We start from the raw sequence: 15,588 nt of genomic DNA, 5'->3' as shown, positions 1-15,588 counted from the left end.
ATCCTCCACCGCACCATTGCTGTATAATTAACTTTTAAAGCCAAAGTCATGACCAGTTTAAGGCGGTCGTCATGACTTTGCACATAATATCAGGTCTTCTGTGACTGTTAATGATATTGGTAAGTACTTATGGCAGTTAGATACCCCAGGCTCAAGGACAGAAACATTACCGTTGAAGTGTCACCCGCACATTTTCGGTCCTACCCTCCCTCTCTCTAAACTCAGATGTCGCTTAAACTCTGTCTGAGGTTTAGTTTTAAACTGGTGTGGTCTTCCTGTTCAGTGTATCTGAGTTGCTATCCCTGTCCCTTTTGGCCGTCAGTCGGTCCAGGGTTCCCATGTTGCCCCTGTCCCTCTCCATGGTGGCTGTCGACATCGGAGCCGCCTGGGTCGGAGTGACAGCTGAGGTGGAGGTATTCAGCGGTGCGGCATTCTGGGCTACAGCCGCTGCGGCCGCCAAGTTGGACTTTGAGTGAGATGGGAGCGTGCCGCTGCTTATCACTGCTCCTCCTCCTCCTCCGCCACTGCCGCTGGAATCTTTTGGGAAGTAGTTGTGGAGCTGGTACAGCGTGGCGCGGTCCACCGTGCCGTACAGAGGTGGGGCGCCGCCTCCCAGGCTGCCCAGCTTGGAGTCCCTCGTCAGGGTGTACATGGAGATGTCGCCGCCGCCTCCGCTTCCACTGCTGCTGGTGTGGTGAGGGTTGGGCAGAGTGGCCACAGAGAAGGGCGGGGCGGAGGGAGGCAGGCTGAAGGTCTTGGACGTGCCGATGGGCGAGGTCTCCGGTGAGCGCGGCGGGTCGGTTGAACGGGAGCTGGAGCGAGAACGCCGTCTGAAACGGTAGCTCGGCAGCCGCAGCATGGCGTGCGTGGTGCTCTTGAAGAGGTCGGTGCGGGAGCGGCAGCGCAGCTCTTTGTTCTTTTCAATGTAGATGTTGACGGCGAGGACGCCCACCATCTCGGCCAGGATGAAGGACAGCCCGCCGAAGTAGAAGGACCAACCATAGGAGTAGTGCCACTTCTTGTCCTCGTCTTTCTTGGGGGAGATGTCGCTCAGCGCTGCAGAGATGTACACGATCACTCCTATGATGTTGCTGAGGCCTGAGGAAATAAACAAGGCTTGTACTGTAAGTGCTCCTCTGAGACACATTAACCTGCAGCTTCATTAAATTGTTTTCCAGGCGGGGAAACTGGAACTGTTTCCTTTCAATTATGCAGAGCGGAGGCAGGCGCATTATGAAAATCAATCTGCATATCATACATATTAAAACTCCTTATAATGTCTGTATTAGACAGATAGATCTGAAACATCCAAGTGTGAAATAGGACGGTTTCATTTTAGGTTTGAGTGGAATAAGACACATCAGAAGACACTTAGGGCGTACCCACACTGTCCTTCTGGCCGGGGCCAAAACCGTTTTTTCAGCTAAAGCCTAGTACCTTTAAGCAGTGTGAGTGCACCCGTTCCGCGCATAACTGCGGCCAGCGGGCCGTCCGCGGCCCGCTTGAAAGAGGTGGGCTTTAGCGGAGCCGTTTGCACATGTACGAGCACGAGCGTGCGCACGTGCACGAGCACGAGCACGAGCCCTACGGCAGTAGCGTTATGTCCGCCTGTTGGGACATGTAATTAGAAGGACGGACCATGCGCGGACATTTAACAACAACAATGGCGGTGAAAGGTTCACGTTGGTGTGATGCGGAGGTGGAGTGTTTACTGCAGATTTGGTCGGATGAAAATATTCAAAAGCAGTCGACAAGACGCACAAAAACTCCGACGTCTGTCGAAAGATTTGTAAACAAAGCCACACACACGCGATCAATGCGTGTGACGTGTTACGGCGTGATGGCGTATGGACAGCAAGAAGCATTGGCCGGCCCTGGCAGTGCGAGTACAAACGGGGCTGGGGCGCGGGGGGAGAGGGAGGGGGACAAGTACCCTAAAGCACGGGTCGCGGTGCGGAAGGACAGTGTGAGTACGCTCTAAGAGTGATCGAGCCACAGCTAAAACACTAAAGATAACACATTGTGAGTCCAACGTTTGCTCTAAACGGTGAGAATACCCACAAGAAACTTTATCTCTGCCAAAACACAACAAAGTTGCAGTCTTACCTGCAGCTACAAAGAGAATCCCTCCGCCGAGAATGATGTTCCTTTTGCTCTTGTAGAAGCTGCTGGAAGCGACGCACACTCCCCCCAGCAGGAGCAGGATGGCGCTGAGGATGGGGAAGATGCTGGAGGCTCGCACCACACCTGCAGACGAGGACACAAAACACATCCGAAACGTTATGATCAACTTTCTCTGTTTTAGTGTCGTTACGTTTTACGTGCAGTGCAAGAGAGTTGAGGGTTTAACACCACATGAAGGTGCAATGTTAACAGCCTTGTGTGTTACCAAGACGTGCTCTACTTGACACTACAACTTGGCACACCTACGTAATATTTAGTTCATAATGGAGTTTCACACATTTGAGCAGAAAACATGCATTACAATTGGGAGGTTTTTGAGATCTTATATATTATATATATGTATTTTTCATTATAGAGCAGATCGAGTTGGTACATTAATACTGTGAAAGCATCAAAACGCTCAATACACAGAGAAATACACTCAGCCCCTATTCAGCAACTCTTACTTTAAACAAGCCGTCAGGACTTCCTGTACAGTTGTCATGGCACAACTACACCAAATATAGGTAGAAAGTGTCGCTACAGTGAATCCAAACATGTTCCAGTAGATTTCAGCATCTTGAGTATAAAGCAAAATGTTGCATTTCATCACTTAAAACCCCTCCACAGTCAATTCCTCTGCAGACCATTGTTCATCTCCCCCCGGTCAAGTAAGGAGCAGTGGAGACACTGTATCCTGAGAAAATGTCCCTTTGTCACTTTATATCATCACTGCATCACTTTATTCAGTTGTACTGTAACTTAATGCTGCTACACTTCACTGTGTTTTACTGTAACTTACTGCTGCTACACTTTACTGTGCTTTACTGTAACTTACTGCTGCTACACTTCACTGTGCTTTAATGTAACTTACTGCTGCTACACTTTACTGTGCTTTACTGTAACTTAGTTCTGTAGGAAATGCTGCTACATTTCACTGTGCTTTACTGTAACGTATCTCAGTAAAAATGCTGCTACACTGTACTTTACTGTAACTAACTGTAACTTAGTTCTGTAAGAAATGCTGCTACACTTTACTGTGCTTTACTGTAACATACTGCTGCTACACTTCACTGTGCTTTACTGTAACTTAGTTCTGTAGGAAATGCTGCTACATTTTACTGTGCTTTACTGTAACATACTGCTGCTACACTTCACTGTGCTTTACTGTAACTTACTGCTGCTACACTTTACTGTGCTTTACTGTAACATACTGTTGCTACACTTTACTGTGCTTTACTGTAACATACTGCTGCTACACTTCACTGTGCTTTAATGTAACTTACTGCTGCTACACTTCACTGTGCTTTACTGTAACTTAGTTCTGTAGGAAATGCTGCTACATTTCACTGTGCTTTACTGTAACGTATCTCAGTAAAAATGCTGCTACACTGTACTTTACTGTAACTAACTGTAACTTAGTTCTGTAAGAAATGCTGCTACACTTTACTGTGCTTTACTGTAACTAAGTTCTGTAGGAAATGCTGCTACATTTCACTGTGGTTTAATGTAACGTATCTCAGTAAAATGCTGCTACACTGTACTACACTGTACTATACTGTACTTAACTGTACTTTACTCTAACTTACTCCAGTAAGAAAGGCTGCTACACTCCACTGTCACTTTATATCACCACTGCATCACTTTATTCAGTTGTACTGTCACTTACTGCTGCTACACTTCACTGTGCTTTACTGTAACTTAGTTCTGTAGGAAATGCTGCTACATTTTTAACACTTATAACTTATCGCTCCTTCTCACTTATCTAGTTTGTACTTATTTTATTTCAACACGCTGCTAAACTGCACGCTGCGTATTGTTGTATATTGTATAAACCTACGTTTAACCGCAATGTCTGTTGCACTCTGTCACACTTGGTTATTGTTTGATTTATTTTACATTAGCTTTGTTTTTATTTGATTTATGTTTTTATGCTTATTGTTACTCTGATCCTTTCCCACCTTTGTACTGAAACTGTTGCACAATCATTTCCCTCGGGATAAATGAAGCTTCTTGAATCTTGAATCTTGAGACACCTCCCACCTCTAAACAGTAGTGATAAGGTAGAGACACATTAAAGAGATTAAAGTGTTGAATAGCTCCATCTCTAGCAGGGACTCGGAAAATCACAGTCTCCAGCCGGTCTTGAAGGGGACTTCCTCAAGCTGTGTTAGCTTCTGTTTGACTCTGAAGGGACGAGATAATGCTGCGATAAGCATTTATTCATAGGAGCTTCGGTCAGACATGGCAAACATTGGTTGCAAATAAGTATTTTTTAAGAGGAACGGGGGACTGCGTGGGTGGTGTTTGCCTCCTTCAGCACTATTTATTGATTATCTGGAAAAGGAGCTGATGAGAAACAGTCTGAGCTGTTTGGGGTTTGTGGTGATTCTCTGACCTTTGGTTCGCTCGTGGGACGAATCCCGACCGTGTGGTACCTCAACAGAATAATGAGTCAAGTGATAATTATCTCCTCCAATTAAGGTCGAACTTTTCAGTCCTGCTTGGTTTGCAGAGCGGCCTCGACAGAAAAAAAGGCTACATAGATCAAGTGTGCAAGCAGCTTATTACGACCCATATTTCTTAGGCAGTGAACTCTAGTAAATAGTAAATGGACTTTTACTTATAAAGCGCCTTTCTAGTCTTCTGACTACTCAAGGAGCATTTGCAGTGTTTGTCACATTCACCCGTTCACACAGACATTCACTCTGATGACAGTGGACATCTACATACCATCTATTCCAACCATTCACACCACATTTACACACCAATGCGCAGCACGATCAGCTGAAATAAAAAATCTGTGATAAGAGAAATCATCAGTGAATGTGTGCATGGGTTTATCTTTAATTGTATTTATTGTTATTTATTTTGTTTTAATTGCTCACATGATCAAAATAAAATAGAAATACAATATAAAGAAAAAAGGAGGTTTTCAACATAGTCACCATTTTTGCATTTTTACCAGAATGTTTAGAAAAATGCTATTAAATATATGTGAACGATTGTGCAGCCTTTGCAGTGTTGCATAGCAAAGCAGACGCAGGAATCCAAGGTGGCATCGCAGCCTCCGTCACAGAAATAGAAATCTTTACGTAATACATAGATGGAAAATATACTTTGCAGACTGAAGGGCGAACTGAAATTGCGCTCGCAAAGGAGGCAGGATGTGAAACCTGCACTGAAAATAATCCATTAGTGAAGGCTGTTCTTTCAATCCATCTGTGCAAAAAAGGCTTTCTGTACACCCCCAGACTCCCAACCTCATGCACCTGGGCATTTAAACACACACACACACACACACACACACACACATACACACACACGCACACACGCACACACACACACATACACACCTCCAGGAACGCTTTGCTTGAATCTGACATCCGTGCATTGATGTCCGCCCACCATCCCCTTCTGTCCTTTCTGTGTCCGTGTGTGATGGAGACTGTAGTGTGTGTGTGTATGTGTGTTTGTGTGTGTGGTGTTCTGTCGTACATTTGTGAAATGTGTGTGTGTGTGTGTGTGTGTGTCACTCACGCAGCAGATACTCTGCAGAATCTTGGTCGTAGTCTGCGTCGTCTGGGAAATGATTGATCTGGGAACACACACCTCGCTTCAAGCCTGAGAAAAAAAAACGACAGAGAGGAAGAGGAGAGGGTGAGGGTGAGGAAGAGAGGAACACAGGTACAAGACAGAATGAGTCATGTCGCTTGTCTCCATCTGTTTTTCCCACTGTACCAATTCTGCCAGAGAGAAAGTGAAGGGGAGAAAGTGAAGACAGACGTAGGAATGACCAACGAATATGTGAAAAATGTGAAAGAGTGGTGAAAAAAAAGCAGCAAGGGGAGAGTAGTGATATCTGGAAGAAGAGAGGTAAATGGCAAGGGAATGGAAAGAGAGAGAGGAAAAAGGAGATGAAGAAAGAGAAGTGAACAAGACGGACAGATGAACTGATGATGAGAATGCTAAACATTAGTAGTGGACGATGAAGACAGCGAGAAAGACCCGAGCTGAGTCTGTAAGAACAAAATATATTGTCCAGCAGGATTCTTACGGATGTCTTGGCATCGTTACCAAGAGCCAATCACAGAAATAGTTAGTGAATAGTAGATGAACGTTGTGAACTAATGCCTGGTTCAGACTTAATATCAGCCCGATTATAGCCCGACCAGGCCGCCGTGGGGTGTCGGCCTGGATTGTCGGCTGCGTCAATTGGCCATTTTATCCTGTGCAGTGAGTTATAGTAGATGACAACTGACGCCGAGACTAGCATGTTCAAATTTGACCTTGGTTTGGGTATCGCTAGTCTTGTGAGACCGTGATCGTGCGATCTCCATTGTATTTTACTCACAGATCAGTCTGGTGACGTGTGGCAGAGAAAATTTGGAGAAGTTTGCCAAGTGACTGAACCAATCAGCGTTGGTTTAGAGGCGGATTTAAGTGACGAAACGAGAAGTGACTGTTGAGTGTAAACAACATGGAGGCTTCCTAGGATGAGATGAGCAGCTATGGAGCAAGCCGCTCACTAACTCTTTGTTCTCTGGATCCTTCTGTTGAATATGGACCAGGCTCCTGAAATTGGGCCTTTGATCTACCGGTCAATCTTCGTTCCTACCCTCACCTGTGGTCATGAAAGCTGGGTCAGGACCCAAAGAACGAGGTTGCGGGTACAAGCGGCCGAAATGTGTTTCCTCAGGAGGGGGTCTGGAGTCTCCCTTAGAGAGAGGGGGAGAAGTTCAGCATCCGTGAGGAACTCGGAGTAGAGCCGCTGCTCCTTTGCGTTGAAAGGAGCCAGTGGAGGTGGTTCAGGATCATCTAGTAAGGATGAACCCTGGGCGCCTCCCTAGGGAGGTGTTCCAGGCACGTCCAGCTGGGAGGAGGCCTCGGGGAAGACCCAGGACCAGGTGGAGAGATTAGATCTCCACACTGGCCTGGGAACGCCTCAGGATCCCCCAGTTAGAGCTGGTTAATGTGGCCCGGGAAAGAGAAGTTTGGGGTCCCCTGCTAAAGCTGCTGCCCCCGCGACCCGACCCCGGATAAGCGGCTGAAGATGAGATGAGATGAGTTAAAGATGTTGTTGGTGCTGCAGGTGGAGCTGTAAAACAGATTAAATGTAGAGTTTTCTCTTTATTCTTTTAGGCTTGTCTTGTCTGATGCCTACCTCGACCATATGGCTGGTACAAACACAACTGAACGAGCGAATGCCATAAAATACTCTGCACACACAGCAGAGCAGCTGGTATCATTTTTCTCTCTGTGGCATCATTATTTCACCAACGATTAATGGCACAATAAACCTTGATCGTTCTGACAGATCCATGCTCTGTTTATTTATGCTCCACCTGCCGGCAAACGTTCCCCCCTCCATTTAGGAGCCCGCGCTGCCTGTCATCACTTTGATAAGTGCCGGATTGTGCCCTGGTTGTAGGAAAAAGAGCGCACCCACTCTATAATCCCTGAATCTGACACAGTGATCATCGTTAACAGAGAGAAATATTGTGTATTAGAGGCTGAACGAGAAGGTGAAGGCTAAATGCTAAAGTCGGCATGCTAAATTGCTAACAATGTTGACATGCTGACGTTCTATATGGGAATATTTTTCAAATCAAAGTAAATCCTGTACTTTTTCTCATCCATAATACGATACAGAGGAAACTAACAAGAAAATAAAGGAAAAGATAATAATGCAGGTTTAATGATTAGCATAGTAGCATGCTAATTGGCAATACAGATAAAGTACAGCTGACTTTTTAAGGTACATTGTCAACATATAGGAAAAATAACTACTTGGAGGTGATAAGTCTCATCTAATCTCATCTTCAGCCTCTTATCCGGGGTCGGGTCGCGGGGGCAGCAGCTTTAGCAGGGGACCCCAAACTTCCCTTTCCCGGGCCACATTAACCAGCTCCAACTGGGGGATCCTGAGGCGTTCCCAGGCCAGTGTGGAGATCTAATCTCTCCACCTGGTCCTGGGTCTTCCCGAGGCCTCCTCCCAGCTGGACGTGCCTGGAACACCTCCCTAGGGAGGCGCCCAGGGTTCATCCTTACCAGATGATCCTGAACCACCTCAACTGGCTCCTTTCAACGCAAAGGAGCAGCGGCTCTACTCCGAGTTCCTCAGGGATGCTGAACTTCTCACCCTATGATGATAAGTGTGTTTAGTAAATTATTAAAATTAGGATATAAAATGAGGATACGCCATCAAAGGACCATGACTGTCTGTATAATATTGGATGATTTGATTTGAAGGATGCAGTATTTCAGTGTGGGCCACAGTGGTGGACGGACCAACATCTCGCCTGATGTGGAGATAAATCTTCCATGATGCCCGAATCAACAAGAATCGAATCAACGATGGTTACAACAACAAATGCTAACTGCGTCTTCCTCTCCTCTGTGTGGTGTTGCACAGTTAGTTGGCTCTCCACTCCCTCCACCACCTGCCATTACCAGACACAGTGAAAGCTTCAGCCTGGGAGGAACCACAGCCTGCTTCGGTTTTCTCTTGTGAAAAACTGAAACTGCATCTGAACATCTGTTAGTGAGAGGGACTTTTGTTTGCCTCGACAGCTATTTTTACATGGACAAAAAAAAAAACATCAAGAGGAAAAGTAAGACTCCATGTTTGCAATAAAATGAAAGACAGGAAAAACAAAATGGTCAGAAAAACAAAAAGGTCAGCCAGGAGAAATCTGGCAAAGTCAGCTCTTTTCCAGAAGGACTATCGCATACATCGCAGACACAATTCATTAAACTAATTAAATAGTTCTTCTAAAACAGGGGGGTCAAACTCAGGCCTGTGGGACAAATCTGGCCCGCGGTGTAATTATATTTGGCCCCAAGATCATATCATGGTTCTCTGAACGCCGGCCCGGGAGTATAAAGCACATACACGTCTACTTTTCTGTTGACCAACATGAGCATCCATGCTACCAGTCTCTGCAGACAAACTGAATCCATCCCCCCCAAAAACGACCCAAAGAAAGATGGAGGACAGGAGCTTTCAGCAGATGATCTGTGTCTGAAGGTAAAGAGCTGTTTGTCACCGTGGCTGTAACCAAAGAATCAAACAGAAGAAACACCACGACAAGAACAAGGAGCTGCATTTGAAAAGGTTCAACGTTACACATCTGGAGAGAAGGAAAACATGCACATTTGCAGGCTTTTTTTGTAGATATTGGCAACTTTGTCCCGGTTTATAAATGTGGCCCACTGTGAGCTGGAGTTTGACACCGCTGCTCTAAAAGGACCAGAAACTGGTTTAAAGAGGGAAGAGGAATCCACCAATGGGCCCAGGAGACAGCAGAGTGGGGTGTAAGGGTAGAGTACCTTGTCTAACACCTTGGATGATGTCTAAGCATCTGGCAGGAAAGGTATATGAAAACCTGGCAACGCATGTCACACCACAAACCACAAGAGGTCTGTCCACATGAAATAGCAGGCAAAACTAACTTCTAAATTTAATGAACTCATTCTAGATGAAAGTTTTGTGGCTTGAAATCCGAAAGAATCATCCTAATTTGATTGAGGAGCAGAAAAACAGTGAAAAGGCTGCTGTGCTCTTTTATTTGTTCTCGTATTCATGCCAATTGTTCTAATGCCTCCTAATGAATGTGGTAATTCACTGGTGTTAAAATGCAACTTGTCACACCTTTAACTCCAACACAACAGATCGCTGGAGCCTGGAGACTTCATCTTGCGTATGTGTGTGTGTGTGTGTGTGTCCTGTGCTATTAAAGCTGTCCGTTGGCTGTAGCAATGCAGGGAAACTACTTGATCAGTCAGTGGATGAGTCACCACTCATATCTGAGCTCTTGGGCATCGTGATGAGCTTCATGTTAAATGCACAGTGTGAGTGAATATACTGTATATGCATACGCGTATAGTGTTTGTATGTGTGCAGCAAAATGAGTCAAAGCTCGGATCTTTTCATCCTGAATTCCTCTTATCTGTGATGTGCAACAATGCCACAATATAGCAAAAGAAGTAGACACAGGGAAGGACGTTAGGTTTTCTAATGGCCACAAAGCCGGCACAGATCAGCTGGCATCGACGTGCGTGCAGTGACAGTGTCGTACCTGCACCTTCAGCCCACTTCAGACCAAAGATTTGCCACAAAGACCTTTGGGAAATGTTGCAGGCACCTGTTTCAACAGCCATTAGCTCTTAGCAATGTCTAATGTCACATCAGCAAAAAAACCCTGCTTTGTCGAAATGGCAGCTTTGGACGAAGGCTCAAGGAGCATGCATGCAAGAGAGAGAGGGGGTTGAACGAGCTAGAGAGTAAATGAAGTGAGGGAGGGTTGCAGATCTGCACGTTTGAAGTAGTTGCAAGAGTCAACTTGTCTCGTGAATCGTTGGCCTGAACCGGACTTCTTGTAATCAGTTGATAACATGACTGACCTCACAATGAATCCAAAAAGATAATATCTTACTGGTAGTACGTGTGTGTGTGTGTGTGTGTGTGTGTGTGTGTGTGTGTGTGTGTGTGTGTGTGTGTGTTTGTGTCTGTGACAGAGAGAGAGAGAGAGAAAGTAAGAGAACACCTATTTACGTCTGTTTTGATTACACTGATGGACACACTGACCTCAACAAGACCATCAAGTGACCAGCGCAGAACACACACACACACACACACACACGCACACACACATAGCTGTACCTTCCAGGCAGCAGATCCTCCACAGGCCGGAGTGGGTAAGCGCTCCAGGGTCTTTCTTGTCCTTGTTGCTGGACTCCTCCTGTGAAGAGTTGGCCGTGCTGTTGCAGATGAAGGCGCGGGCGTACAGCCAGTAGTCTGTACCGATAGCCACAGTCATCAGGGCAAAGGCCGCAAACGCCCCCATGGTGGTCAGCAGCACCTGGATGCCCCGCTCACACCACACCATCGCCGGGCGTGGAAGGAAACTGATGTCTGACAAGAACACAGACATGGAAATCAGAAATCAGAAACACGGGATAATTCTTTGTTTCAGTAACCATAGCTAACTAAAACTCATCCTTGAATGATTTAAGGTTCGTCCTGTTGGAAGTCTTTAGGTTTACTTTACTGTTACCATTAAAAAACAGTATAAATAATATCAGCTGTGGCTGTACCACTACTGTATTAGCATGTTTTTTTTAATTATCCAAGGCACTTCAACAAAAACCTTTATTTTGTAAAATAAAAAAATTAGAGAACAGTGTTGATTGTGTCAGAAGAGAAGATTTCAACAACTTTTTCTTCTAGGGGCGCACTCACACTGTCCATCCGTCCCGTGCCCAAACAGGTTTCACGGCTAAAGCCTAGTTCCTTTGACCCGTGTGAGTGCAACCGCACCGCGTCTAGCTGCGGCAGGCTTGCCTGCCATGGCCCGTTTGGGAGAGGTGGGCTTTTGTAAAGCATGTCTGCACATGTACGAGCACGAGCGTGCACACGTGTACGAGCACGAGCGTGCACACGTGTACGAGCGCGTGCACGAGTCTGTTCCAGTATATTCAGGCATTTATTTGCATGAATGTTCAAAAATGCCCTCAAAGGTTGAAACTGAAAAAGACACCCTAAACATAAGACACATAACCACTTTTGCATTCCACCCTGTTCACAATTCATGTACTGAACTGTCAAATATTTACGCATTAATAGAACTGCTGCCCCCTCCACGAGCTCCTGATGTGGTCGAGTCGTTCCACTGAATTCTGTGTGAGTGGTTTTTTTAAGGAGAGAAACAGCGTCGTACGCTGCCTGAAGCTGTAGAGGAATGTTGGCAGCATGCAGCACATGAACAAAATGCCGACCTGATGCATCAACCAAAATAAAAAAACATCAAATGTGGGGATAAAAATGAAGAACGGAGGGTGGGGGACGGCCTGCCGAGAGACAAAGACAATCCTCCTTTGTGAGTAGGTCAATGAGTCTCGCTGAGAAAATTTAAATAAAGTCAGAAAACCCATTATTTCATACATCAGTGGGTGCTCTCAGCAGGTAGGCACATGTGAATTCTGACCTTCCTGCCAAAACCTGGATTTTTCAAAATGGCTCACTTTAAGAGGTGTTAAGAGCGACAGAGTTTGATGGTTTCGAAGAAAAGTATTTGGAATTTGATTGCTGATAAGATCAACAGGACTTCAGGTGGGAAAAAGTCTATTAACCTCAGGCGGAAAAAAGGGCAACTGCAGAGGCGCGAGAAAGAAAATGTAGCAGGCTGCAGGAGAGTAAAGTAGACAAGAGTGGACAATGAGAAGAGAGGAGAGGAAAAAAGAGACGTAAATTGACGCTGAGAGGCGACGACAAGAGGGAAATTGAGCTACGACACATCTGTTGTGCTTCAGGAAACATAGATGAAACATCCGAGGAGAGACGGAGGGAGGAGGGGGTTCTGCAGAGGCTCCTTTTAACCATTTAGTGCCTGGGTAAGATTTGAGGGTGGACCCTGACAATGTGATGTTCGTTCTGTTCGGCATCCCAAAGTCAGGATGTCAATATAAACAATCGCCGCACGCACTGAGGATAGTAAATCACTGCGTGGGATTTTTTTTTTTTAACTATTTGGCTAATTCAGCGGGCCTCGGGGTGGTTGCCATGGCAACACAAATCCCAAAATAAGACCACTGGTACTCTGACCCTGAAACTGACCCGCCTGCTGCCTGAGGTGAATCCTGTACTGACGGCAGAAATCACGACACTGGGCAGTAAACGGGAATTGAATTGAAATGTCAATAAATATTTTTAAATTAAACATTTAAGTTTTCTTTTCTTCTTTTAATTCATTGCATTGAACTTATTTAAGTGCTACATGTTGAGATGTTCCCACTAAACATTTGACGTCGGATAGACGTGAAGATCATGTTTATCTATTTGACGTCCAACCATGTCCCAACTTGGACGTCCAACCATGTCCCAACTTGGACGTCCAACCATGTCCCAACTTGGACGTCCAACCATGTCCCAACTTGGACGTCCAACCATGACCCAACTTGGACGTCCAACCATGACCCAACTTGGACGTCCAACCATGTCCCAACTTGTTCGTCCAACCATGTCCCAACTTGTTCGTCCAACCATGACCCAACTTGGACGTCCAACCACGTCCCAACTTGGACGTCCAACCATGTCCCAACTTGGACATTATATCGACGTTCTTCGTTGACCTGGGGACGTTTTTGGACGTTATTTGAACGATTGACAGGTGCAGGAAATGTACATGAAGTGTTTTTTTTGTTACTTTACATTTTCCTTATTTTCTTTAACTGGCTTATTTTAAATAATACAATTATTTATTTACGCATATATGTATTTTTTCATTTATCTGTTTTTTTTAACTTGGAAATGCAATTTGTGGAAAATAATTTCATGGTCGCGTGTCCTCCTTATTATGACAGAACTCTCAAATACTACAGAGCCAGAAAACATTAGCAACAACATTAGCTAATGTTAGCGCCTTGGCTAGCACCAATCAACCCGTTGCTGTTGCTGCTGTTGCTGAGCTGTGGCTCAGGTGGTAGAGCGGGTTGGCCAATGTTCAGAGGGTCGGTCACCCTGCCTTGTGTCATGATCGTTGTGTCTTGTCTGAATGCTGTATGTTTGAGGTGGTGATCAGAGGGGCCATAGGCGCTAAATGGCGGCCTACGGAAGGGCCATGCTATTCGTAGTCTAAATTCAATATTGAAAAGACATCTACAAAAGACGTCATGACCGAAAGAACGGGGTCGCAGGTACAAGCGGCCGAAATGTGTTTCCTCAGGAGGGGGGCTGGAGTCTCCCTTAGAGAGAGGGGGAGAAGTTCAGCATCCGTGAGGAACTCGGAGTAGAGCCGCTGCTCCTTTGCGTTGAAAGGAGCCAGTTGAGGTGATTCAGGATCATCTGGTAAGGATGAACCCTGGGCGCCTCCCTAGGGAGGTGTTCCAGGCACGTCCAGCTGGGAGGAGGCCTCGGGGAAGACCCAGGACCAGGTGGAGAGATTAGATCTCCACACTGGCCTGGGAACGCCTCAGGATCCCCCAGTTAGAGCTGGTTAATGTGGCCCGGGAAAGGGAAGTTTGGGGTCCCCTGCTAAAGCTGCTGCCCCCGCGAGGTAAACGCCGTTTGACGCCCGGTCTGACTGACTTGGACATTTGCGTTCTCAGATACTTTAAGTCTAGATCATTTCAGGTTTGCAGTGCATGTGTGAAAAGGGTCGTAGCATCTTCGCCGTACTCGATCCTGATTTGTTAAAACTATTCACAGGATCCAACCAATCAAGGCGGCTTTTTGCATGGAAAGACAACATAATGCAAACTGAATGACACTTCAAGTTTCCCGTGGATCACTACAACACTGCAATAGCTGTTCAATTAAACCCCCGCTGCATATTTTTTACAGCATATCCCCCTGAATGCTCTGATCACGTCTCAGCGCTCCCGTCAGTCATCTCTAAATAAGAACAAGCATTTAGTTTTTGCCCACACACATGCCAGCGCAGATCCATCAAAACCACCTGCCCTCTGAATCCACATCTGCACTCTAGTGTGTGTGTGTGCGTGTGTGTGTGTGTGTGTGTGTGTGTGTGTGTGTGTGTTACCTGGGGGCATGTTTCTGCCTTTGGCTTCCATCTCTTCTCCCCCCCGCTGCTGCTGGTCTTCTTCTTAGTCGGTGAAGAGCGCTCCGTAGCACCAGTCCGAGCAGCCTCCATCCACCGTTTATCCTTCTTCTTCTCTCCCTTTCCCTCCGCAACTCTGCCTCTTCCTCTCTTCTTATCCCTTCTTTCTTCTTCTCCCTCTCTTTACCTTGAGCACTCCTTCTCTCCTTTCCGGTGAGCAGGGGGGGGGGGGGGGATACTTCACTTGGCGTCCTCTCCTCTCATTGAATTGCCATGGCAGTCATCTTAGCTACTGAGAGAAGGAAGACAGAGGCGGAGGGGGGCAAAGAGCAGATGAGTAAGAGAGTGAGAGGGAAGACGGAAAGAGAGGGAGAGAGGAGATGAGGAAGAGATAGGAAAGAGTGAGAGAAGAGGAAATTGAGGGAGGGAAAGGATGAATTCGATTAACGAACGAGACACAAGTCTTGAGACCAGGGGATGCTCCTGTACACAAGCACCTGCCATGCAAACATGTTTTCTACACGACAACGATGATGACATGTCTATGGATAAAAAGACAAACAAACAAACAAACAAACAAACAAACATCCACAACCTGATGCCGACGGCAGCAAACGAGCCCCCTGTCAAACAAGAGAAGCTGTTTGTCTCCACTGAGAGAGAGAGAGAGAGAGAGAGAGAGAGAAAGAGAGAGAGAGAGAAAGCAATAGAAAAGAACAGGCGATGCGAGAGAGCGTGCTCTCTTCCATTGCCATGGCAACAGTGAATTCCAAAGTCTACGGCGGCGCTGGTGAGTGCGAGCGTGTGTGTGTGTGTGTGTATATATATATATGTGTTTGTGTGTGTGTGTGTATACGTGTTTGTG

General features: G+C 46.1%; 1 protein-coding gene across 1 annotated transcript; it reads right to left on the bottom strand.

Annotated features, from left to right (window-relative positions):
• Positions 1 to 256: 256 nt before the first annotated feature.
• Positions 257 to 14,736, bottom strand: LOC310955590 (voltage-dependent calcium channel gamma-4 subunit-like; the record flags this gene model as incomplete). The annotated part of the gene is made up of 5 exons (XM_083925505.1): positions 257 to 1,098; positions 2,107 to 2,247; positions 5,704 to 5,787; positions 10,829 to 11,080; positions 14,706 to 14,736. 5 exons carry the CDS (start codon positions 14,734 to 14,736, stop codon positions 257 to 259), a joined length of 1,350 nt encoding a protein of 449 aa, XP_083781631.1.
• Between the last annotated feature and the right edge of the window lie 852 nt (positions 14,737 to 15,588).

This window comes from Echiichthys vipera, assembly GCF_963691815.1.
Source record: "Echiichthys vipera genome assembly, chromosome: 13".
In the NCBI taxonomy this organism is placed as follows: Eukaryota; Metazoa; Chordata; class Actinopteri; order Perciformes; family Trachinidae; genus Echiichthys; species Echiichthys vipera.
Note: the sequence above shows the minus strand (reverse complement) of the source record. Positions and strands in the feature narration are given on the sequence as shown.